Source organism: Trichomycterus rosablanca, chromosome 3 (genome assembly GCF_030014385.1).
Source record: "Trichomycterus rosablanca isolate fTriRos1 chromosome 3, fTriRos1.hap1, whole genome shotgun sequence".
NCBI lineage: Eukaryota > Metazoa > Chordata > Actinopteri > Siluriformes > Trichomycteridae > Trichomycterus > Trichomycterus rosablanca.
Genome location: NC_085990.1, coordinates 16,970,295 through 16,997,292, shown reverse-complemented (window position 1 = coordinate 16,997,292; position 26,998 = coordinate 16,970,295). Strand labels below are relative to the sequence as shown.

At 40.2% G+C, this 26,998-nt stretch overlaps 2 protein-coding genes across 2 annotated transcripts in view; both read right to left on the bottom strand.

Moving 5' to 3' along the window:
* rps19 (ribosomal protein S19) overlaps positions 1–26,998 on the bottom strand; it is a 505,685-nt gene that overhangs the window by 157,104 nt on the left and 321,583 nt on the right. The window lies entirely within an intron of this gene.
* The window catches only part of cadm4 (cell adhesion molecule 4), a 433,110-nt gene that overhangs the window by 91,936 nt on the left and 314,176 nt on the right, over positions 1–26,998 (bottom strand). The window contains exon 2 of the mRNA XM_062992793.1: positions 10,238–10,384. Within this exon, the coding sequence (XP_062848863.1) occupies positions 10,238–10,384 (147 nt within the window). The remainder of the gene's footprint in view (positions 1–10,237; positions 10,385–26,998) is intronic.

Here is a 26,998-nt window from a genome sequence, read left to right as displayed (position 1 = left end):
GGTGGTACGTGTCAAAGTAACATCCACATGGATGGCAGGACCCAAGGTTTCTCAGCAGAACTTTGCCCAAAGCATCACACTGCCTCTGCCGGCCTGCCTTCTTCCCATAGTGCATCCTGGTGCCATGTGTTCCCCAGGTAAGCGACGCACACGCACCGGGCCATCCATCATCAGACCAGGCCACCTTCTTCCATTGCTCCGTGGTCCAGTTCCGATGCTCACATGCCCATTGTTGGCGCTTTCGGTGGTGGACAGGGTTTAGCATGGGCACCCTGACTGGTCTTTGGCTATTACATTTACATTTTAAGCATTTAGCAGACGCCTTTATCCAAAGCGACTTACATTACAGTTACAGTATACAGTCTGAGCAACTAAGAGTTAAGGGCCTTGCTCAAGGGCCCAACAGCAGCAACCTGGCAGTGGTGGGGCTTGAACCAGCAAGCTTTGGATTACTAGTCCTGTGCCTTAACCACTAGGCTACGGCTTGTAGACCCATACGCAACAAACTGCGATGCACTGTGTATTCTGATACCTTTCTATCAGAACCAGCATTAACTTCTTCAGCAATTTGAGCTACAGTAGCTCGTCTGTTGGATTGGACCACAAGAGCTGCAGTTTTGGAGATGCTCTGACCCAGTCGTCTAGCCATCACAATTTGTCCCATTTTTCCTGCTTCTAACACATCAACTTTGAGAATAAAATGTTCACTTGCTGCCTAATATATCCCACCCACTAACAGGTGCCATGATGAAGAGATAATCAGTGTTATTTACTTCACCTGTCAGTGGTCATGATGTTATGCCTGGTCGGTGTATATATATACAGGGGTTGGACAAAATAACTGAAACACCTGTCATTTTAGTGTGGGAGGTTTCATGGCTAAATTGGACCAGTCTGGTGGCCAATCTTCATTAATTGCACATTGCACCAGTAAGAGCAGTGTGAAGGTTCAATTAGCAGGGTAAGAGCACAGTTTTGCTCAAAATATTGCAATGCACACAACATTATGGGTGACATACCAGAGTTCAAAAGAGGACAAATTGTTGGTGCACGTCTTGCTGGCGCATCTGTGACCAAGACAGCAAGTCTTTGTGATGTATCAAGAGCCACGGTATCCAGGGTAATGTCAGCATACCACCAAAAAGCACAAACCACATCCAACAGGATTAACTGTGGACGCAAGAGGAAGCTGTCTGAAAGGGATGTTCGAGTGCTAACCCGGATTGTATCCAAAAAACATAAAACCACGGCTGCCCAAATCACGGCAGAATTAAATGTGCACCTCAACTCTCCTGTTTCCACCAGAACTGTCCGTCGGGAGCTCCACAGGGTCAATATACACGGCCGGGCTGCTATAGCCAAACCTTTGGTCACTCGTGCCAATGCCAAACGTCGGTTTCAATGGTGCAAGGAGCGCAAATCTTGGGCTGTGGACAATGTGAAACATGTATTGTTCTCTGATGAGTCCACCTTTACTGTTTTCCCCACATCCGGGAGAGTTACGGTGTGGAGAAGCCCCAAAGAAGCATACCACCCAGACTGTTGCATGCCCAGAGTGAAGCATGGGGGTGGATCAGTGATGGTTTGGGCTGCCATATCATGGCATTCCCTTGGCCCAATATTTGTGCTAGATGGGCGCGTCACTGCCAAGGACTACCGAACCATTCTGGAGAACCATGTGCATCCAATGGCGGTGCCGTGTATCAGGATGACAATGCACCAATACACACAGCAAGACTGGTGAAAGATTGGTTTGATGAACATGAAAGTGAAGTTGAACATCTCCCATGGCCTGCACAGTCACCAGATCTAAATATTATTGAGCCACTTTGGGGTGTTTTGGAGAAGCGAGTCAGGAAACGTTTTCCTCCACCAGCATCACGTAGTGACCTGGCCACTATCCTGCAAGAAGAATGGCTTAAAATCCCTCTGACCACTGTGCAGGACTTGTATATGTCATTTCCAAGACGAATTGACGCTGTATTGGCCGCAAAAGGAGGCCCTACACCATACTAATAAATTATTGTGGTCTAAAACCAGGTGTTTCAGTTATTTTGTCCAACCCCTGTATATATACTCAGTTCACATCAGTTCCTGACCTCACAAAAGCCTTTTTGACTACATAATGACTGAAAAGGGGCAAATTCACAGTCCAAACTCTTATAAAGCTTTCCCAGAAGAGTGGTGACTGTTAAACCTGCAGTGTGGGGTGCAACGTTCACTTTTGCCAATGAGTTAGTGAGAGAGTAAAGAAGGAATGGAGTGAATGAGGAAGTAAGGCAGTCAGTAAGTGAAAGTGTGAGTGACTAATGTGTAACCAGCAGCTTGTATCGGACTGAGCCTATTCATCGCGGCCATGTTTAGCACCGGGAATAAAGGACTCGCTCCTAAAACAGATAAATGCCCTCCTTCACGCTAAACGGCTAGGAAATGTCAGGCCATTGTCCGAGCCTGTGTCACCTTTAGTCACGCCTCATTTGCATACCATTCATGCTCAGCCAATTGAATCAGGATCCGGGAAAGCGCCTGGTTCTGATGGCTGTGCTTACAGGGTTGATGGAATATTTCTGCTCCACCATTCATTTAAATAAAAAAGCATCCATTAGTTAGTGAGGTGAGAAGCTCATCTGGTGTCTCTCGGAGCGTTCAGGCCAAGCGAGAACTTACACTCTCACTGTGGACCTGCAGATATTAAAATGTCGAACCTGTTTCAGAAAAATGAGACTGAAAATAGTGCTGCGAATTAAAGGTGATATATAACAGCACAATGGAGAAATTAGAGTAGCAAGCTCACACTCTGGTTTTCTTGATCTTTTTTTGGAACTTCATGTACATGGGACTGTCTACACTTAATTAACCTTAAGGTGGTGTCTATTTCTATTATCCATCTGGGTCAGGAGATTTTAACAACAGCTGTGCTGGTGTTATACAAAGAGAAATGTAGACTAGAATGTACATTTACGGCATTTAGCAGACACTTTTATCCAAAGCGACTAACAGTACTGTGACAGTATATTGTCTAAGCAATTGAGGGTTAAGGGCCTTGAGTAAGGACCCAACAGTGGCAACCTAGCAGTGGTGGGGCTTGAACCAGCGGCCTTTCCATTACTAATACAATACCTTAACCACTAGGCTACAACTGCCATTACTGTTATGTAATAATATATATTAAAAAAAAACTAATAAATATTAATAAATGATACAAATTATTAGAAAATCCTTTTGCTTCATAACCTCTAATAATAATAATAATAATAATAATAATTATTATTATTATTATTACTACAGTTATTATTATTATTATAATGAATCTTCTTCCTATCATTATTATTATTATTATTACAATTATAATAATAATAATTATTATTATTACAATTATTGTTATTACAATTATATTTCTTCTTCTTCTTATTATTATTATTATTACAATTATTATTATTACAATTATAATTCTTCTTTTTATTATTATTACAATTATTATTATTACAATTATAATAATAATGACTATTATTATTATTACAATTATTATTGTTACAATTATAGTTATTCTTATTCTTATTATTACAATTATTATTATTACAATTATAATTCTTATTCTTATAATTATTACAATTACTGTTATTACAATTATAATTCTTCTTCTTCTTTTTCTTATTATTATTATTGTTATTACAATTATAATTCTTCTTCTTATTATTATTATTACAATAAGGGTTATTATTATTAAAATATAAATAATAATAATAACAACAACAACAACAATAGGATTCGATTTGAATTGTTCGTGGAATTGTTATTATTATTATTATTATTATTATTATCACTAATATATAAATCATAGTAATAATAATAATAATAATAATAATAATAATAATAAAACTATGATAACAACAAGGGTGGCTCGGTGGAAAGCACTGTCACCTCACAGCAAGAAGGTCCTGGGTTCGATTCCAAGGTGGAACAGTTTGGGTCCTTTCTGTGTGGAGTTTGCATGTTCTCCCCCTGTGTCCGCATGGGTTACCTCCAGGAGCTCCGGGTTCCTCCCACAGTCCTTAAACATGTGTGTGTGTAAGTGTGTGTGTGTGTTAAGGTGTGAAGGTGTTTGTGTGTCTGCTCTGCGATGGACTGGCACCCAAGATTGAGAGCTCCAGCACCCCTTGCAAGCCTGATAAGCGACTTAGATAGTAAGTGAGTGATAACAACTACAACAGGAATAGTAATAACAATAATAATAATAATAGCAATCTTGACAGTGTGACTGGCATCATGGATTCCCAGAAATACCAAGCCAATTTAAGGAGGACTGTTCTGTGCCTATTCTAAAATTAAACCTTGGTGATAACACCCCACACTTCCAAGGCACAGCATCCTGGAGTCTTTAGATGTAAATCCTATAAAAAACCTTTAGGGGGATGTAAAGAAAGCAGCTGCAGCATGAAAGACATTAAACTTTCTCAATGAGCTTGAAGCTTGTGCACAAGAAGAATAGTCAAAGATTCCTCAAGAACGGTGTCAGAATCTTGTTAGCACTGACTAATAACTTACAAAATCACTTATTAGGGGTTATGAAGCCAAAGGATGTTCCAGCAAGTACTGAGACTGGGGGTTGAATCATAGTTTAAAAGTTATGTTAATTTATGTTATCAAAATTCCACATATTGCACATATAAATATTCTTTCTGTTTGCAGAGACTTCCTGTGTATATATGCATAGATTACTTTAATGGTGCAGGGTACAGTTCAAGTGAAAAGTCTTTGAAATAAATCCAAAGTAATGCATTAAAAGTAATACAGAATGAAAGATAACGACACTGTAAATGTATTTAAATAATGATAAAAGTTATGTGTCATAAGGACGCTCTCCTCGGAATTATCTGCCAAGTATTTTCTGCATGGTAAGAAAATTGAATGACAGTGTCAAATCAAGCAAGCTTAAACCTGTGGAGTGTAAAGATGCCATTATGATGGCAGAGCAGTTATAGCAATTATAGCAGCCGATCCAGCTAATTGTGTATTTTATTTTGGAGTGTGCAAAGTAATTTTAGTACCTCAAATAAAAAGTAAATAAATACACAAATAAAACCCATATGTTATTGGTACTCAGGTAGGGTGGCTCTGTGGTTCGGTGGGTAGCACTGTCGCCTCACAGCAAGAAGGTCCTGGGTTCAATCTTCAGGCAGGGCGGTCCGGGTCCTTTCTGTGCAGAGTTTGTATGTTCTCCCCGTGTCCGTGTGGGTTTCCTCCGGGAGCTCCGGTTCCCTCCCACAGTCCAAAAACATGCAGTCAGGTTAATTGGAGGCTCTGAATTGCCCTATAGGTGAATGGGTGTGTGTGTGTGTGTGTCTGCCCTGCGATGGACTGGCGCCTCGTGCAGGGTGTTACTGTGTGCCTTGCGCCAATTGAAAAGCTGGAATAGGCTCCAGCACTCCCCCCCACAGACCCTAATTGGATAAGCGGTTAAGAGGGTGAGTGAGAGGTACTCAGGTGGTGCAGCAGTGTAATATGCTAGTCCACTAATGCTGAGAATTAAGTCTTATGTTTAAGTCATGGTGGTGCCACTGATCTGACAGGGCACTCACCAGGAAAGTGTTAGTGTTGTGAAGAAAAAATAAATAAATACAGCAGAACCTCGATATAACAGACCTCCATTTAACGGATTTTGGATTTAACAGACAAAATCTGGAAAACTGAATGTCCGGTTCAATTGTTTAAAATTCCTGCGAGAAGACCAGTGGTTCAGTAATTCTCACTCACTCACTTTCTTAACCGCTTATCCAATTAGGCTCGCGGGGGTGGGTGCTGGAGCCTATCCCAGCTTTTCAATGGGCGCAAGGCACACAGTAACACCTGTCTATCGCAGGGCAGACACACATACACACCCATTCACCTATAGGGCAATTTAGTGTCTCCAAATAACCTGACTGCATGTTTTTGAACTGTGGGAGGAAACCGGAGCTCCTGGAGGAAACCCACACAGACACGGGGAGAACATGCAAACTCCACACAGAAAGGACCTAGTTCAGTAATTGTCTCTCTGTTTATATGAGTGAAAGGCTTTATTTTGTCGGGAGGCTTACTTTGTTCTCGCCTTTTTCTCTGTGTTTTATGGTTAATTTTTACAAGTTCTAGTGCTTAATTATGCACCAGCGCTGCTTCAGTAGCCACCAGCAGTGATTCAGACTCAGAGTCATAGATATTCTGTGTCCTCACTATACGATCATGAAAAAAAAAAAACTTTGTATATTTTTGCATCCCCTGGAACAAAGCCTCGCTGTTTCGGACAATCACATTTTACGGACCAGTAGTTAAATCGAGGTTTTTCTGTAATGTGATACTGTACTTAAAACATTTTTGAACTGTTTAGGCCCAGTCACACTGGGGTTCAGATGGAAAATTTAGAGCCTGATATAACATTCATTACAGTGGAATTTGGGATGACAGATGAAAAGTGAAAAAAATACAGGCTTAATTTAATAAAATTTATTATTTTTCTTTTTACCTTGACTTTTAGTCTACAACTAATATGATTTGTGATGTGCTGTGTTGACCTTTGAAGCAGGGGGTGCTTTAAGTTGAATTACCCAAAATTATTCAAATAATTCAGTTAGTGAAAGGTCTGAATTAGATGGGTTAGAATGTGTGCAGCTTTGTGTACCAAAATCATTTCGGGACCTTGAATGATATTTATGAAACTTGTTTTATCATAATGAATTCCTAAACTACAGGATAGCTATAGCTAAAATGCTAAGTCTAGCTGCTCTTTTCAATAGTAAGTACAGTGGACCCTTGAGTTACGAACCGTTTACCATACGAACATTTCGGGTTACGAGCAATCTTTTTCAACTTAACGTACAAACAAATTTTGGATTACAAACTGAAATCCGCGAAACACGTGACGTCACGAACAAGTTAACTCCGACCGTCTCTCTCTCTATATATACAGTATATATACAGTATATTCGGACAGCGGACGGTGTTTTTCCGGTGTTTTTTTTATATTTTGTAAAATTCTATATTAAAATGGCCCCAAATAATGTGCAGAGAAAGCGTAGTGCAGTGGAAATTAACAAATCTATTACTATTTGTTGTTGTATAATTACTCCTGCCAGTAGCTGTCACTGTGTATCAGACAGAGGGGACAGTGAGTGAGCGAGAAGAAGGAAGTTATTCTTTCGTGCAATAACACCTACAAAATACAACACAATTGAAATAAAGAAGGAAATAATAGAGAAATATGAGAGTCGTTGTTTCTGGTAGATACATTTTATAAAAAAAGAAGGAAAGTTATTATGGTGTATGGTACAGCACACATACTGTACTGAAATGTGGTGTGTGTTTACTACTGTGTATTGTGGTTTATTATTGTTTATTACAGTATTATCTATTCTATCATTTAAGATTTAAGTGAAAATATACTTGTATGTATAGCAAAAGAAAGACCATTTTAGACATTAGAAAGGTTAGACAAGGGGGGGTCTGGCACGGATTAACTGTATTTACATTATTTCTTATGGGAAAAATACGTTTAACTAACAAACATTTTGACTTAAGAACAGCCCTTTGGAACCAATTAAATTCTTATGTTAAGGGTCTACTGTACTAATCAGTGAACTACTTATGGTGTTGGTACACACTATGTGGTAGGTAGAATATACTTTAAATTCAAACAGTGGCTACACATGTGGAAGAACTGCAGTAATAAAGTTAAATTAAAATATTTAAGATGTTTTTTATAAAATGAGGTATAGGTACTTGCATAGCTTGGCTAATCTACTGATTAAACTCTATTGAAAGTATATTTCGTAATTTGAAATTTCATCAGAAAGAGCCTTCAGAAAGGGCAGTTGTAGCCTAGTGGTTAAGGTACTGGACTAGTAAGTAGAAAGTCGCTGGTTCAAACCCCACCACTGCCAGGTTGCCACTGTTGGGTCCTTGAGCAAGGCCCTTAATCCTCAGTTGCTTAGACTGTATAGTAACAATGTAAATATTAAAACATTTGGGTATTTACGCTTGTAACATTCAGCAGAGGTGACACGTGGGTAGCACTGTCACCTTACAGCAAGAAGGTCCTGGATACGATTCCCAGGTGGAGCGGTCTGGGCCCTTTCTGTATGGAGTTTGCATGTTCTCTTTGAGTTCATGTGGGTTTCCCCTGGGAGCTCTGATTTCCTCCCACAGTCCAAAGACATGCAGTCAGATTAATTGGAGATATTTAATCGCCCTGTTATGATTCCAGCCTCTATCTAGAGCCAACGCCCCTAATGTGATTGGTCCCCGCTGCTAATTAGCCCCAGCTGCACCTCATTTCAGAGGATTTAAGAGGGGAGCTGGGGAACAGGCGAGTGGAGACTATTTTTGATGTGAATCTTTTTGTTTGGTTTTGCTTAAATTTACCTTCTGTTTGTCTGTCTGTTAGCCTTTGTCTGTTAGCCTTAGCTCTGTGTGTTAGCTCTGTTTGCTAGCCCTGTATCTTAGTTTTGTCTCTTAGTTCTGTCTGTTAGCCCCCGTCTGTTTGTCCTGTCTGCTAGTAACTGTTCATGCCTTGTTTAGTTTTGTTCCCATTTGTCTTAATCTAGTTCTTGTTTAGCTTAGGGTTTAGTATAGCTTAGTATCGTTCATGTATGTTTAGTTTAGGTTAGCATTTAGCATAGGTCTTGTTAGTTTTTCTTGTTTCTACCGGTCTTGTGTAACCTTGTCGTGTGTCTTGTCTTTGTTATTATTATTTATACAACAGTTAGTTCCGACCTTACAATCTGATTGTCTCGGTTGAGAAGCGTTCTAAGCGTTCTGATATTCGTGATAACAGCATGGCCTTTTCACACCACAACTGTATTACTCCGCTGACGCGTTGCCATTAACGATCGCGTTTTGAATCCGTTATCTGATATACAATCTAGCGCAATGTGTAGGGAACATAACCAATTGTTTAATTCACTATCTAGTGCACTATGTAGGGAACATAAATCCGTGATCTGATACACAATCTAGTGCACTATGTAGGGAACATAAATCCGCAATCTGATACACAATCTAGTGCACTATGTAGGGAACATTAATGTGTTTGTAACGCGAACAGTTAGCTTAATAGTCCAGTTAGCAGCTCCTAAAAGTTCTATTATCACCCATATCCTTTGGTGTGTGCGAGAGGTTTTTTATTTCTTTTTTTTTTCCTTCGGAGGTTCTTGCCTTCTTCTTCTTGTTCTTCTTACCTCCCTGAAATGAGTTTTTGCAACTTGGGATGTCTGCTTTGTAGTGTTAAACTTTATATTCGTTGTGGAACTACTTTTTGGCGGAAGGTATTGTCAATATTAAAGCATATTTATTATGAAATTCAGGGCTTCTTTGATTTGTATAAAAGCAATAGAACACTTGAGGTCTTGTGTTATCGCGAATAACATCACGGCTGTGATGTTATTCGCGATAACACACTTCCCCTCATGTTCTATTGCTTAAATAGCCCATAGCGTTACACGCCCCTAGGTGTAAATGTGTGTAAGTGGGTTTGCCCTGTGATGGACTGGCAACCTGTCTAAGGTGTTTCCTACCTTTTGCCCGGTGAATTGTACCCACCGTGACCCTGAATCAGATAAAAAGGTGGCAGAATGAATGAACGTTTTGCAGACACTTTTATCCAAAGTGACTTACAGCTATTACTGAATACTATCTGAGTATTAGTTGCAGCTGAGTATTAGGGGCCTTGCTCAGGTAGCCAACAGTGCCAACTTGGCGATGGTGGGGCTTGAAACGTCAACCTTCTGACTGCTAGTTCAGTACTTTAACCGCATCAATACCTTTGCCTTGGTATTTAGGCTGATTTGCCAGGGAATATTGCCAAAATCTGTGCTGCAAAGGAGTATTTTGGAGCTGTGAGCTTTCCCCAACTATAATGGAACATTATATTCATAAAGTTATTTTGTTTCTAGTATGTGGATTTTGCATAAATATTACATTATTTGTATTTTTATTAAGCTGGCTAATGTGCATAAATTACAGTGAATTGCACCGTCAGTCTCTAGGAGTTAATCAATACTAGACTTAGTAAATGATGTAAAACAAAAGCCGAAGCTCTCAGTAGTATCGGCATCATTAAGATACACTTATAATATACTACAGTGTGATTATTATTAGTTGCTTAGTGCTTCTTAGTGTATGCATGAGCTCCTTCTGATGCAACCAGCTAAATATTCCTGCTCAATGATGGAAAGGTGGCTGATATCTCTCAACCTGCCGTATTCACCTCTTGTGCCGTTGAAGAACAGCGTCTGTCGACGTGGGTTCTGGATCACCACTATAGACCCATCGTAATTCTGTAGCCGACAGGAAATCTGTGCAGTACCACCCTCCAAAACCGTCACATTTTCAGCCTGCACTGCCTGGCCCCGTGCTAACATGGAGAGAGAGAGAAAAAAAGCATTAATTACATGGTGGTTAGATCTGAGCCAAAATCGTTATTCTTTTTCATCAGTGCGAGCTAATGCTCTGTTCAGTCTGTCCGCATGGATCTGAATCAAACCTCTAGTTGTGCAGCAAACCGCTTTTCTGTGATGAACCAGTTTTGTAATAGCAGAGAAACAAAAAGAAGATAAGCAACCTTCACAAGCTATTATTTTTTTACTTTTCTATTAATAATTTATTGTAAAATGTTTAAATTCATATACTCATCACAACTAGATGATCTTAGATTTGCCAATCCAAGCTCTGCATGTTTTTTTTGTTTGGGGGGGGGGGTGTTTACAAAGTCCTGAATACAAAGATTGAACCCAGGTTGACCAGAGATGTTTACAAGTCACAAAATACGAGTCCGAGTCAAGTCACAAGTCTTTAGGCTAGAGTCCGAGTCAAGTCACAAGTCAATATAACATACACAAAACATATATTGCAAGTGTAGCATAGAAATAAACAAATAATATGTAAGTTCAGATAAAAAAATAGATTAGCAACTGTATTTTGCCGTTTTACTTCGTGCCTTTACTTTACCTAGGTACCAGTTAAAATCCAAAACACAGCAAAAAATCCATAACCACTGCTTACCTTGGCTTATGTTGTTCCAGATGCTATCAAATATATAAGCGTGTGTCCCTTTAGGAATATAATCCGTTATTTTGTAAATGTGCTTATAATTAAAAACAGTATTATAACAGCATTTCTTACTATCAATTAAAATCAGAAAGTCTGATTGGTTCAGAAAGCGGTTCTTAAAATCATTAGCGCCAATTCTGTAGGAGCATTCCATTCACATTATATGTTACTGTGAAGTGCACTATGTAGGGTATTCCCCCATTTTAAGTAGGGAGCGATGCTTTATCACTTTGCTGGAAACTGGAACATTTACCCATTGCGTATATACGTATATATATAAATATATAATTGTCGCACGTAACTAATGTTGCTGACTTTTGCTGTCCACAAGTCATTTATTGAGTCACGAGTCAAGTCCGAGTCATTTGAAACGAGTCCGAGTCGAGTCTGAAGTCGCTGTGTGTGCCATCTCTGAGGTCGACAGAACCCTGGAGCTCTGCAGTATCTACATTTCCAGCTTCACCCAACCACATGATTATTATTATTATTATTATTATTATTATTATTATTATTATGATGCATATTAGTATTAGTATTATCCATTCATTCATTTTCCAAAACCACTTCATTTTGATTGGATGTGTAAAAATAAACCATAACAAGATGCCAAGGCTTACACTTTCACTTGAGGGAACCATTCGTATACTTGCTCACACATTGGGGTTATTAGGAGTATGCAACTGACCATCTGCATGTTTCTGGAAATGGCATTTCATGTTAATTTGCAAATCAAAAAAAAGTTGACAGTATGGAGGTGCAAATTAAAAAAAAAAAAAAATCAGTGTTTATTTATTTGTATTTTGACTTTTATTTCATTGCGAAGAGTATAAACACAAGATGTTTCATGTTTTGCTGTCACGTATCCAGCCTGTATGTGCTCCTGGAGTGCTTCTAAGTTCCACACCTCTCTCTCCAGTAGCACTCTCAGGCTCCAGCCAACGCCCCTTTTTTGATTGGTCCCCTGCTAATCACCCACAGACATATAAGGAGGCAGCTGTGGAGGACTTATTGTGGACTATTTTGGTTAATCTGGGTCATGGTGGTCTGTGCATAGCTCATGTTCATTTGATTTGAATTAGACTTTAATTATGTTGGTCAGGTTGCCCTTGCCTTAGCCCTTGTCTTACTTTGATTTGTTTGTTCCGTTCCTTTTAGCTCCTGTTTGTTCCTATTAGCTCCTGTCTATGTGCTTATGCCTTGTTCTGCCTTGTTCCTGTTTGTTAGTCTAGTTCATGTTTAGCTTTGTTCTTGTCCATGTTCTGAAGTCCTGTTTGTGTTAGTCTAGTTCTTGTTTAGCGTAGCTCCTGTGTGTTTAGATGAGCGATTAGCATTAGCATGTAGGTTAGCTTTAGCATTGTTCATGTATGTTCAGAGTAGCATTAGCATTTAGCATAGGACACATGTTAGTCTGTCTTGTCTTGCTTAAACCTGTCTTTTGGAACCTTGTTTTGTCCTTTGTTATCATTAAACTCTTTTTGTTATAACATCTCTGCGTGTGTGTCCCCCCCTCTTGTCTTGTCCTAGCCCTAATTCATTACCACAAAGTTGAATCCGTTCATCTGGACACAAGGTTTTTGTGGCGATATGTTTTGTCACTCATCCAAGTGACTTCTTCAGTCTGAGCTGGTGGTGAATAACCCCAACCTTATATGCAGATGATTTGCATAACGGCCGATCACCGCCCATTGCATAACAATGGAACCGGTAATCAGGTCCATATGCAAATCACAATGACCAGTAATTTCAATGGCCATGTGTGCCTTTCACATATGATTGGGGGTATAGCTCCTATTACGGCGTTGTAAGATGGTGAGAGATGTACTCTCGGGCCCTGCCCTCGGTTCAGGGTTGGTTGTTTTCTCTTCACATAGATGGCCTCTTATCATCATCATATACATCATCATCTTACAATGCCGTAATAGGAGCTATACCCCAATCATATCTGAAAGGCACACATGGCCATTGTGATTTGCATATGGACCTGATCACCAGTTCCATTGTTATGCAATGGGTGGTGATCGGTTGTTATGCAAATCGTCTGCATAAAAGGTTGCGGTTATTCACCACCAGCTCAGACTGAAGAAGTCACTTGGATGAGTGACGAAATGTATCGCTACAACAAACCTTTAGATGAACCTGTCCAGATGAACTGATTCAACTTTGTGGATTTGTGTACCTGGATTATTGAGCATGCATCAAGAGCCTAATTCATTACATTTGTCTGCTCAACACCAATTTATTTTTTGCATATGGACCTGATCACCGGTTCCATTGTTATTCCATTGCTAATAAACCTAATTTGCAATTGGGGTTGAATAATTATCTTTTACAAAGGAAGGTAAATGTGCTTGCACAGCTTGGCTAATCTACTAATTAAACTCCATTGAAAAAGCATGGCAAAATAGCTAATAAACGTAACTGAATCATTTTCATTGCAGCTGCATCTGGAGTAAACAAAGAGGACAGTGGTGTTCTTATTATTAAAAGATATAAAAATCTAAATAAAGTTATTATTATTATTATAATTAATAGTAATAATAATAATAATACCAAATTAATAATAATAATATTTTATGTAGCACTTTATTTTAAAGCATTTTAACATGCTTTACAATCTTACCATATAGGAGCACTGTGTAGTTCTACAATTACTGACTAAAGTCCATCTGTTTCTCGGCATGCTTTGTTAGCCCACTTTCATGCTGTTCTTCAATTGTCAGGACCCCCAAAGGACCACCACAGAGCAGGTATTATTTGGGTGGTGGATCTTGCTCAGCACTGCAGTGACACTGACATGGTGGTGGTGTGTTAGTGTGTGTTGTGCTGGTATGAGTGGATCAGACAAAGCAGCGCTGCTGGAGTTTTTAAATAGTGTCCACTCACTGTCTACTCTAATAGACACTCCTACCTGGTTGGTCCACCTTGTAGATGTAAAGTCAGAGACGATCGCTCATCTATTGCTGCTGTTTGAGTTGGTCATCTTCTAGACCTTCATCAGTGGTCATATGATGCTGCCCACTGGGTGCTGTTGGCTGGATGTTTTTGGTTAATGGACTATTCTCAGTCCAGCAGCGACAGTGAGGTGTTTAAAAACTCCATCAGCGCTGCTGTGTCTGATCCACTCATAACAGCACAACACACACTAACACACCACCACCACGTCAGTGTCACTGCAGTGCTGAGAATGACCCACCACCCCAATAATACCTACTCTGTAGTGGTCCTGTGGGGGTCCTGACCATTAAAGAACAGCATGAAAGCAGGCTAAAAAAAGCATGCAGAGAAACAGATGGACTACAGTCAGTAATTGTACAACTACAAAGTGCTTCTAAATGGTAAGTAGAGCTAATAAAATGGACAGTGAGTGTAAAAACAAGGAGGTGGTTTTAACGTTATGACTGATCAGTGTATAAGAGCAACACTAGGATTCAAAATTACTATTGAAATTAGTATATCAAGCAGTGTGGGTGCTACACATCTCCAGGATCTTTGGAACTTAGGTTTGTTTTTTCAATTGAGCCTTTGGTCAGTGCTTTCTCAGTATCTCCGTAGTGTTTCTTCGGAGTATACACATTTTCTCTTCCAGTCATGCCAATAAGTGAACTGGCAAATGTGAATTGCCTCTAAATGTCTAAGATAGTCTAAGATAGACTGACACCCTGTTCAGGATCTTGTGTCTAGTGTTTTCAGACAGGCTTCAATGCAACATGATAAGAATGTTGTGTTTAATTAAAATGAGTGAAAGGATAAATGTATAAGCAAAGGCTTTCTTTAAGTCTCCTTAGCCTTGCTAAAGAAATACAGGCCTTGGATGTCTGGTGAGACGCAATTATATGCATCCCTGACACGAGGTCTTTTAATAAACAATTACTCATCACTATAGCTTCACTAGTACACATGAATCAGTAGCCTATACCATGAAGAAGATGAAGGTCTTATTTCTGGAGCCAACTAGATGGCATGTGATTGATATTAGCATTAGATCAGAGTGCCCTTGCTAAGATTTGCTAAGACTTGCTAAGATGGTCATAACTCCTGTCATATTCCTCCCACCTTACCACCTAAGCTAATTAGCTTACGTCTGAAGTCGAAAAGGCCAATTAATCAAGAAACTACTGCGAACAGGCGCTTAGTTTGGACTAATATGTACACGAAATGTACGCGATTGAATACCACTGGTAGAGCGAGCATATTGCTAGTGCACCTGTTATTCTTGATGCCAGTTGGCGTTTTCTCTAGATATCCCTGAAGCCTCACAGCAGGAACGGTGAAAGCCAAGAACTATGGCTCCTTAGAGACCTCTTAACTATGTGCCTATGAAGTCTGCACCACATTCACATTGGTTGTACCACTAGTGAATTTTATATTCCAAAGTCAAGGGCATTAAGATGCACTCCCATCCCTTTGGAAAGGCTTTCAATGAGATTTTGGAGTGTATCTGTAAGATTTAAGCCTATTGTGTCAAACAAAGATTTGTAGGCCTTGGTAAAAATCAACATTCAATTTAATCCCAAAGGTTTTAAGTCTTTATGTATATTCCTAAATTGTTGTACACCTGTTTGCAATGGAAAGGTTGTCCTCAAAGTTTTTGCCATTCAGGAAATCAACAGTTCCAGTTTTTTATTGGTCGAATGCTCTTTTTAAACAGTGTAATAAATATTATACTATGCTTCAAAAAATCTTTAGCAAAGGCCACATCATCGATGTTTAAGTTTAAGATCAATATTCTGACTGAACCATTGAGGGATATTTTCATTTCAAGCTACTCCTGTGTTGCCTTGGCTTTGTGCCTTGGCAATATTCTCCAACACTACTTATCAATGGATGTTAAAAAAATCCTGTGGGTTTCATCCAAAAGTCTCTCATACGGTTGAACTATAAAAGCTGCACTTAGTCTGAGTGGTTAACCATGAATTTATGTAATTTTTAGTTACAGTTGGTGTCACAGTGGAGATTCTGATTCCCTATTTGTTTAAAGTTTACATGTGTGGCCTGGCCTGGGTACCAGGTTGTAAGTACAGTCAAGCTGGAAAGTCTGCACACCTCTTTCACCTTCTCCACGTTTCATTATGTTACAGACTCATTCTATAATAGATTGAGTTATTTTATTGCCTCAAACATCTACACACAATCACCAATAATTACAAAGTGAAAACAGGGTTTAGAAAATATGCAAAAATTGTTTATTTAGAGGTTTCATATCTGTACACACCTTTAGCCTAATACTTGGTTGATGCACTTTTGGCAGCAATTACAGCTTCAAGCCATCTTGAGAAGGAAGCTACGAGCTTGGCACAATTGTTTCTAGACATTTTTGCCCATTCCTCTTGGCATATCCTTGCAAGCTCTGTCAGGTTGGATGGGGAAAGTCGGTACACAGCCATTTTCAACTTCTTCCACAGATGTTCAGTTGGATTCAGGTCTGGGCTCTGGCTGGGCCACTTAAGGACATTCACAGACTTTCTCTAAAGCCAATTCTTTTGTTCTCTTGGCTGTGTGCTTTGGGTCGTTGTCATGTTGGAAGGTAAACCTTCGCCCCAGTCTGAGGTCCAGAGCGCTCTGGAGCAGGTTTTCATTAAGGATCTCGGTGTATTTAGCTGCATTCATCTTTCCCTCTATCAGGACTAGTCACCCCGGTCCCGCTGCTGAAAAACATCCCCACACATGATGCTGCCACCGCCATGCTTCACTGTAGGTGTGCCTGGTTTCCTCCAGATGTGACGCTTGGTATTCAGGCCAAAAAGTTCAATTTTGGTTTCATTAGACCAGAGAATCACTCTCATCAGAAACATCTCATGGTTTGAGAGTCCTCTAGGTGCCTTTTGGCAAACTCCAAGCGGGCTGTCATGTGCCTTTTACTAAGGAGTGACTTCCGTCTGGCCACTCTACCATAAAGGCGTGATTTGTGGAGTGCTGCCTGGATTGTTGATCTTCTGATAGGTTCTCCCATCTCCACAAGGATACGCTGGAGCTCTGTCAGAGAGACCCTCGGGTTCCTGCTCACCTCCCTGGCCAAGGCCCGTCTTCCCCGATCACTCAGTTTGGCCGGGCGGCCAGGTCTAGGAAGATTTTTGGTGGTTCCAAATTTCCATTTATGAATGATGGTGGCCACTGTGCTCTTTGGGACCTGTAAAGCTGCAGCAATTTTTTTGTACCCTTCTCCAGATCTATGCCTTGACACAATCCTGGTTCTTAGGTCTGCAGATAATTGCTTTGACCCCATGGCTTGTAGTTTGCTCTAATATGCACTGTCAATTGTGGGACCTTATACAGGCATGTTTTGCCAATCCCCAATCATGTCCAATCAATTGCATTTACCACAGGTGGACTCCAATTCAATTTTAGAAACATCTCAAGCAGTATCAGTGAAAACAAAATGCACCTCAGCTCACTTTCGGGTGTCATATCAAAGGGTGTACACACTTATGTACATTTGATATTTTACATTTTGATTTTCAATAAATTAGCACAGCTGTTTAAAAACCTGCTTTCACTTTGTCATTGTGGGCTATTTTGTGTAGAATTGTGTGACAAAAAAAGAACTCAATCTATTATACTGTAGAATGAGTCTGTAATGTAATAAGACGTGGAGAAGGTGAAAGGCGTGTGCAGACTTTCCGGCTTGACTGTAAATCTTTTCTCAGCTCCTTTAAGATGGACTAAACTTAGACTCTTAGCATAGAACATTTGTACAGTGGCTTTGAGAGGGTCAAAGTATTTTTGTATTCTTCTCCACATTTGTGCTTCTCTCCTTTTAGATTTCATCACTTCTTTGCACCTAAATGCTCTTTTGACAAGACCTGGGGCTTGTCATACTGATAGATCTCACAAAGATTTGGGCTTATTATCCTTGTAAATCCAACTGATAAACATATTTGAGGTGGCAAGGTAATGTGCTGCCTGAAAATAGAGCAAGTCACACAATGGCTTTTGCTGTTTTATAGATCAATTTAAGCCAATGAAATATAAAATAGTTTAGGGGACTGAATACTTTTTCAAGCCACTTCATTTGGCAGGGCAAATTGACCATCACTTACTGTCCCGCTCCTCTGACTTTAGTTAAATTTAATTCAGTCTGACTTAATCAGGTTTAGGGCCCTCACCACTGCATTCACCACGGATGGCATGAGCAGTAATAAAACATTGTCAGTCGAGATATTGGGTCGAAACAAAAATTTTTTTTTTCACTGTTGTAGGTCATTCATTATTATTCCCACACCAACACTGTGATCCATATCTGGGTGACTGGGAATGCCACTGCCATTCTAATGATTATTTTAATGGCTGTTATTAGTCAGCACTTTGGCGCCTACAGACTGGGCTGCTATTGTTTTAATGAGCCCTAATTGTTCTATACATCAAGCAATGGCTTGGCACGAAGGTATGGTGATGAAAGACTTTAGAAAAAAAATGGGAACGGCTCGAACAAGCAGCAGATTCTACAACAAAAGTGGCTAAGCACATCTTAATAGGAAGTCAAACAACACTGCTTATTGAGGTTCTGTTGAACGAGCATCGACATATACCAGCTGTTTTATCGCCTTGTGAATGACTGAAATAACAGGGTGAAAGTGGCAAAACTGACAACCAAAATTGACTAATCAATGTAATACCCAGAAAAGTACCAGCTTGTCACAGGAAAAGAAAGAAAGCCTAAGACAAAGACCAGGGCTGGCAAGGCTTGCTGGTCCAATACACTTCTTTACATTAAAAGAGCACATATCCTATATTGTAAACACACCATATAGCCAAACATACACTGAGCAACCATAGCATTAAAACCACCTCCTTGTTTCTACACACATTGTCCATTTTATCAGCTCCACTTACCATATAGAAGCACTTTGTAGTTCTACAATTACTGACTGTAGTCCATCTGTTTCTCTACATGCTTTGTTAGCCCCCTTTCATGCTGTTCTTCAATTGTCAGGACCCCCACAGAGCAGGTATTATTTAGGTGGTGGATCATTCTCAGCATTGCAGTGGTGGTGTGTTAGTGTGTGTTGTGCTGGTATGAGTGGATCAGACACAGCAGCGCTGCTGGAGTTTTTAAATACCGTGTCCACTCACTGTCCACTCTATTAGACACTCCTACCTAGTTGGTCCACCTTGTAGATGTAAAGTCAGAGACGATCACTCATTTATTGCTGCTGTTTGAGTTGGTCATCTTCTAGACCTTCATCAGTGGTCACAGGATGCTGCCCACGGGGCGCTGTTGGCTGGATATTTTTGGTTGATAGACTATTCTTAGTCCAACAGTGACAGAGGTGTTTAAAAACTCCATCAGCATTGCTGTGTCTTATCCACTGATACCAGCACAACACACACTAACACACCACCACCATGTCAGTGTCACTGCATCCCTTGTGAAAACAAGCAAGGGAGAGACACACAACAGCCGACTACTTTACCGACTGAGCAATGACTCACAGGCGTTCAGGGTTTCCTTAAGTAACCCTGGCTACAGGTACTGAGAGTTTAGCGCTAATTACCGCTGCAGTTACGCACAAGAGAAACAGTGCTGATGAATTCTGAGGTAAACAACATTTTTATTGCTGGTGGCAAAACAACTCCAGAGCATAATCCTTTTCCACCATGTTTGGCAGCAGGTACAGTGTTGTTGGGTCTTACGTTTTACATTCAAACATACATCTGATGATTATGGCAAAAATCTATTCTATGTATGTGGCACAGCCCTAAAAACACACGCTGGCACTCCGGAGCTGGGATCTCAAATACATCGTATTGCGCCACCTGAGCACTGTTTCTCTTGTGGTAGAAAACGTAACTGCAGCGGTAATCAGCGCTAAACTCTCAGTACCTTCTAGCCAGGGTTACTTAAGGAAACCCTGAACGCCTATGAGTCATTGCTCAGTCGGTAAAGTAGTCGACTGATGTGCGTTTCTCCCTTGCTTGTTTTCACAAGGGATCTCTTTATCCTTCAATGCTTTTAAAGCATTGTTTGTTTACACTTGCTTCTATTACTTCTGGAACAGAATCATTTTCCCCAGTCGATTCCTTGAATCGACTCCTTTTTGATTGTTCACGGAGTTGGTTTGCTGTATCGACTCTCTCCCTTAAGATGCTTTTTCATGTCGTTTGTCTAGTTTAGCACTGCAAGAGACGCAATGGGACTACAGCTGTGTCTCAGGTGACTGGTGGATTGAGTAGCTGGTCAACTGACTGTGGTTGTAGTCCCACCTAGCACTCAGATGCTCATATCAGAGCATCCCCTATAAGTGGGCTGAGCAGCCACATGAACAACGATTGTCCTGTTGTTCATATAGGGGTGGGGTAGTAGTAAGCCTGATAGGGTCTCCTCGTAACTGATGCGACTACGACCTCTGCTGGCTGATTGATGGCGCCAGCACAGGGGCGGGGAAGAAGTGCGTTGATCAGGGTGTATCTCTCTTTACACAGGGCTGATCCGCATTAGCACTCGCCTAGTACAGGTGAAAAGATGCATACGGCTGATACCCACGTGTCGGAGGGGGCGTGGGTTAGCTTTGGTCTCCTCGAATCAGAGCAGGGATTGCATTAGTGGAGAGAAATTGGACAAGCTTAAAGTTGGGAGAAAATGCATAAACACAATAGGTTTTTTTCTTTGTGATCCATGGTATCAACAACAGTTTGGGTTTTATTTTGATTGAAGCCGAAAGACCACTGTTCCATGTATGTTGTATTTACAGACAATTTTTGAGCTTAGAAATAACCCTACAAGTGTCATTCCAGACTTGTAGCTCAGTCTAAATGGTGCAGTTTAAGCTAGCCCTATTGTTATGGGCACAAGGAACTCACCAGCTGTAGTCAATCATAATTACTAATGAGGAATTGCTGACCCAGCAGGCAGCTGTCTACACGGTCCTACCCTACTCTGCTTAAAAAGAAAGGCTTCAAACCTTTTCCCACAGCCATAGACCATACACAGTTTAAATCAGCCTAATCACTGAAGTCTTAAGTATTGCTTGTGACAGGTGCATTATGGGTATTCAGGTTTATGAGGCTATGAGGATGCACAACAACAAAGACCGAACACCTCTGGCAGATTGATTAATCTTGACCCCATTAAAATCAAGGCTCAATAAAACAAGTCCCCTCAACACATACGGAATTGGTTCAAACCAGCGGGGAAGGCAATCGATGAGTAGCTGTTGTACCCATGCTCTGAAAACCAGATAAATAACCCTAGACGGGAACTGTGTCTAAGCGCGATTTGTTTCTGGGCCAGACGGGGGCGACGTGCCAATGCAGCGAAAGCTCCTCTCAAAAACGCATTAACCTCCCTTCTGCGTCCTAAAAAAGAGCTCTAATTCAGAGGGCTCAAGTATGTGTGGGGTGAGCCATTATTTCCACCTGAATATATAAATATATAAATCGCATAGGGTAATGAATAAACAAGGCAAGGGCGGTGTTGGAAGAACGCAGTTCTGGGAAGCAGGGCTGAATTATGGGAGATGGTGGCGAGTTGGATTTAGGGAGCTGGAGGTTTGCCAAGTGCAGGGCTGGCATGCAGAATACAGTAAATCCTCACTATCACGACCCAGAAAAATGAATTAGAGAGCTAAGTAATGTCTTCTAAGATGCAACATGCCGACATAATACTAACCAAACACAGTAAAAAACACCATTGCACCAAAAATATGTGGACACCACACCTAATTGTTATGTGTTCAGATGTTTCAGCCACACTTATTGCTAATAAGTGTTTAAAATCAGTTATACAAAATAAATGATACGCTCCCAAATGTATGGCAACAGTTTCACAAAGGACCTTTTCTGTTCCAGTTTGCATAATGTGAGGTCTATAAAGACCTTGGTCTGTCTAAAAACCTAGTGAGCTCTCTACATAGACAGCATGTTACGTCATCCTATGCGCTCCAGAGAAGAAGGTCCAAATTCTTAGATTTTTAATTTGTATAAAGGTGTAAAAGTGTAATTATATGTTAACTGGCATCCTAGTGGGTTGTGCCACCTCAGCCCATTGGTTTGAATGGTCTTAGGATGACTGTGTTAGCTTAGTAAGCAAAAACTGTGGTGACGTAATTGCCGTAATCGCTGTCTAAGTAGTGCGTCTAAATAATCTGCTTTATGTGTTCAATGTCTTATTAGAATCCTCTCTACTTAGACAGCTGCCTAGACAGGCAGTAGGCAGCAAGGTAGCTCACTAGGTTTTCGGACAGACCCGTGGTTTGATGAACAAAGCCCTGACCTCAGCTCCATAGGATGAATTGGAATGTCAGTTGTGAGGCAGGCCTTTACATTAAATGTTTAGGAGTAGGACATCATGATTTGGGACTTTCTGACAAGGGGGAGGTGGTTTTAATGTTATGGCTGATCAGTGTATATAAAAAAGTGCCCATTCATCACTTTTTGCATCACAGATTATGATGCAACCAATAACAATCAATATTTAAATTTTAACAAGACTCCATAACCTTTTCTCATAGGGTTAGAGAGTCTAGGATTGAACCCAGGTCCTTAGAACTTTGTGGCACTAAGACTGCATCATGGGTTAAGATGGATGGATGGAGGGAGGGAGGGAGAGAGAGAGAGAGAGAGAGAGAGAGAGAGAGAGAGAGAGAGAGAGAGATAGAGAGATAGACAGACAGACAGACAGACAGACAGACAGACAGACAGACAGACAGACAGACAGACAGATAGATAGATAGATAGATAGATAGATAGATAGATAGATAGATAGATAGATAGATAGATACTTTATTGACCCAGAGGGAAATTATTGATTAACTATTGATTATTAACTATCCTTAGTCAGATTTACTCAACCCCAAGTACCTCAAAAACGTGCCTTGCCTATTGTCTACCACCATGTAGCCAGTATTTCCAGCATAGGTTCCAAACCCTGTGAAACACTGATCAGGATGAAGTGGGGATGAAAATATATTTATATACATTTGAGTTAGTACAATCCACTTCTGACCTGTGTTTTCAAGTACTGCCAAACTGACAGCAACTGTAACAAACTCCAATCCCCAGAATTCAGTTCTCACAGTCACACCTTCGGCTGCAACTCATTCCCCACCTGACTGCAGCACCACATAAAGCCCTTTGTTTCTCAGTCTCACAGCAGTGCACTTTACCATGTACTATTACATCACTGGCTCTCATTCTGTTTCCAAGTGAATTCCAAGAACTGTCCTTGTTCACTTTCTTGTATATATTTAGTTTGATATTCTCTCTTGAAGTGTCATGTTGGGTTATGTTTCTATTCTTCTCTTTTTGTGCTAGGGTTAACATATTTCTGTAGTTCCGTAGTTCCGTAGTTCCTTCTTACTGGTTGTGGCTTTCTGTTTCTTTGTATTGCTGTACAGCACTGCCTGTTTTAGGTCTATACACTTGTAAATAATTAGTTTGCACTAGAATCTGATCAATAGTTTTAGCCTCAGTCCTTACAAAACATTACTGCTTAAAAATAATTAGACCAGTTCCTTCAGTCTCCAAGTCCTTTCACCTCTACCCATATGGAAAAACAGGTAATTTGTTGATGCAATTCTTGGTTTATTGGTAAATCAAATCCTGATTTGATTACACTGGACAACAATTTTTTGCAAAAGTTCTGTTTCCTTGAATTTTTTTGGTGATTGTGACAGACCTATTCGAGCTGAACACAGATGTAGTTTCTGATTGTCTGTACCACCTAGAAATTTTGAGAAACATGAGATTAAGTTTTACTGATTATAACACATTAAAATCTTATACATGTCATTAGTTCATCCGAGCTAAAAGTGTTTTGCTGCTGATTTTCATTTCTACTCAACATCTGTTGCATCTCATATTAGTGTCCAGCAATAGTCAGCCAGTATTGACGGATTCCAGTGGCCTTGGTAACATTCCATTGTGGCAATGTCTTGGTGAACGCATTTGCCATGCTCATCACTTACTGCACCAAGATGAGCAGTGAAGGAATCCAAGTGTCAATGCAGGAAATGGATTTTAAATGACATGTTGCACTTCATCACTTTGTAAGCTTAAAGAAGGCTGTCAACCAGTTTGATGAAGTTTGGCAGTCAATAGTCGCAAAAGAAAATTTTCAGCAACCATCCTTGAATCATTTCCAAGCGATTTTCTCAGGTCCCACCACCAGATCATTCATGATGTGTCAGATTTGTGGACCTACAGAAATGCCTTCACTAATCTTGGCATCAGTTATTCTCGGGAACACTTGTCTTAAATAACGAAAACCTTTCCCCTTTTTGTTCATTGCTTTCATGATTTTTCTCCTCAGCCTGAGTCTTATGTAAAGTGGAGGCAAAAATATCTGGAGTTAAATTCTGCAAATTGGCCAGTTCTTTTTAGTGTAATATGATTTTTTTAGTGGCTGTGTCAATCGCAAATGAAGCAGCAATACTTGGTATATCTGAGCTGCAATACAAGAAGCAGTGCCACTTTGAATCTTCAGATGTTTCAGGTGTAGTTGCTGTACTTGATGTATTTCAACAACAGTTCCATGTTCTGATATGTTTTCTTGATGTGTGCAGCATACCAACAGGTACTGAGGAATATACATTGCCTCTGTGTAACAAGACAGCCTTATGTCTTAACAATCATGAATCAATAAAATAGTATGTGATAGGAAAAATTCGAGGTGATTTTTGTTATCAGCGGCTCAAAATACATAAGATGCACCCGAAAGTGTTCAAGAAACAAAATCTCTGTTGACCAGTGTTATTTACACAATTCTGAACTCAGTGTGCTAACAGAGCAATAATTACTTTGTACTATCACTTCTCTCTTTTCTCTCAGGTCTCAACCACTTTCCCCTTTCCTTTTTTACACATTATGACATAAGTTGTACACAGGTCATCAGTTCTTATTATTTTTTATTTTTTTAATGCATTTTCTCCCCTTCTCTCCCAATTTTTAGCATGTCCAATTTTTTTCCCAATTGCGTTATTCTTCCTCTCTCCTGGTGCTGACCCCTGGCGCTTTCACCTGCATGAGGCGAGTTCACATGCAAATCAGCCCTGTGCACGGAGAGCCACACCCTGATCAGCATTATTTTTGGTATTATTTGTATTTATTTTTTATAAGTATAACCCCAACCTAACACTTTTTCAGAGCAACTAAAGTTTAATGTGATGCTGATTCCTCTGGCATGAGCGAGAGAGTGTTGGTGTAGATATGTGTGTGGTGTCTTCTGTCTGGCTTTGAAAATGAAGTTCCAATAATCAGAAGCCTTTCTAAGTTCCACACTGTTTACTCATTAGTTTCACCTAATCAGCAAGTTTCGCAGCGATATGCTTTGTCGGAGCCGCCAAACCCCTCTTTGTTGTTGATCTAAAATCCAAATTCTATGTCTCAGAGGTATTCTGTTAGCTGCCAATCAACTGCAGTTATGAAACGATGCCGCAGCCATGAATAAAACATAAGGCTTTAAGATTTTGCCGTCTTTCGTCATTACCCCACTGCATTCGTCTTATTTCCTTTTTCTGTCCTCATTTCTCTCTCTGTGCTCTTCTCATGATTTGCTCTTCCACAACCTGACCTGCTACTCTAATCTTTTGCTCTACCTACACAGTCAATCCCAGCCAAAACCTCCTCTTCAAGACTAATCCCACTTTTTTCTCTCTCTTTTTTCTTGTTCTCATCTGTACAGTTCCTTCAACTAGTGGCTAACTTCCTTTATCATCCTTTTTACTTTTACATTTGTTCTCTTTTTCTTTGTTATAATTTCTCCCTCTTTATTTGTTCCATGCTTGTTCAGTCCTGCCAACAAAGACTCCTGTTTGGTTCCATTTCCAAATGCAGCTAAGGCTTAGAATTTAATCAGCCTGGTTTTGTCAGTAAGGCCTCGACAAAGGAGAGAGGATGAGAAGAATGGTAGATATTGTGAAAGCGATGTGATGAGTGGAACAAGAAGAACGGAACATCTTTAGTCAGTTCCTACTGCTCTAATTACACTTCACTATTTGATGTTCATTTGGTTTCTTTTTTCTCTCCTTTCCTCCCAGCTTGCGATTGCCTCTATTCTTCACGTCTCCCCTCTTCAGGCATCCTGCAGTGGCAAACGCTCCTTCCTCTTGTTTTTGATCTTCTATTTATGCTGCACTCTTATGCTCTTATTTCCACGCTGCAGTCGCTTCCAGTCTGCTCAGTCGGGCTTCTTATCTTTCCTCTTCCTTCTGTCTCTTTTGACCTTCATGTTCTTAACCTCCCTCCCATTGCCATGTTTCAACCATATCGCTCCATGAAGCTGGCTTGCTGAAGCTTGACACGCTTCATTTCATTCCCTGTTCTTTCTCTATTACTTAGTATTGCCTGTCTTTCTCTCTGTCTCGCGGGTCTGTATTAGATTATTCTTCCTCTCAGGTTCGTTTTCCTTACTGCTCCACTTGTGAATTGGTTTTGGACACTGTGAGGACATACTGGCATCTACGATGAGTCTCACACTTGCAGTTGGGCAATGCAGGCATAATGCAACATGTTAAGTATGCCTGGGGTTGTCTGGAGAACTTAGACTGGCAAAATTCTTTACACACATACTTAAAGAGTCGTCTGATCAATCTGGCTCTTATCTCCTTCTCGTTCAGTGCCAGAAATGCTTTGCCGGAAACAATTTTATGTTATCCAGTCTCTTTGGCATTCTTAAAATAATCTTTTATTTATTTTTATTTCTGCCTATTCAAAGGTAGATGACAAAATAAGTGAGAGCTAGAGAAACTAAGCCAGGGAATCTTATTTATAAAAAAGCAATGCTCTTTCGCTGAGCTGATCCAAATAAAGGAGCGAAAACCTTGCCAAGTAATGACCCAAAACACTAAGGAAAATAAACAATAGGTGCACACAGCAAATTACACCTTGAGCAGATGTTTGCCTTGAACATTTAGGCCCCCTCTCAGGTTTGCATTCATCAAATAATACTGCTGATCGACCTTTTTCGCCTTTCAGATCCTTTATG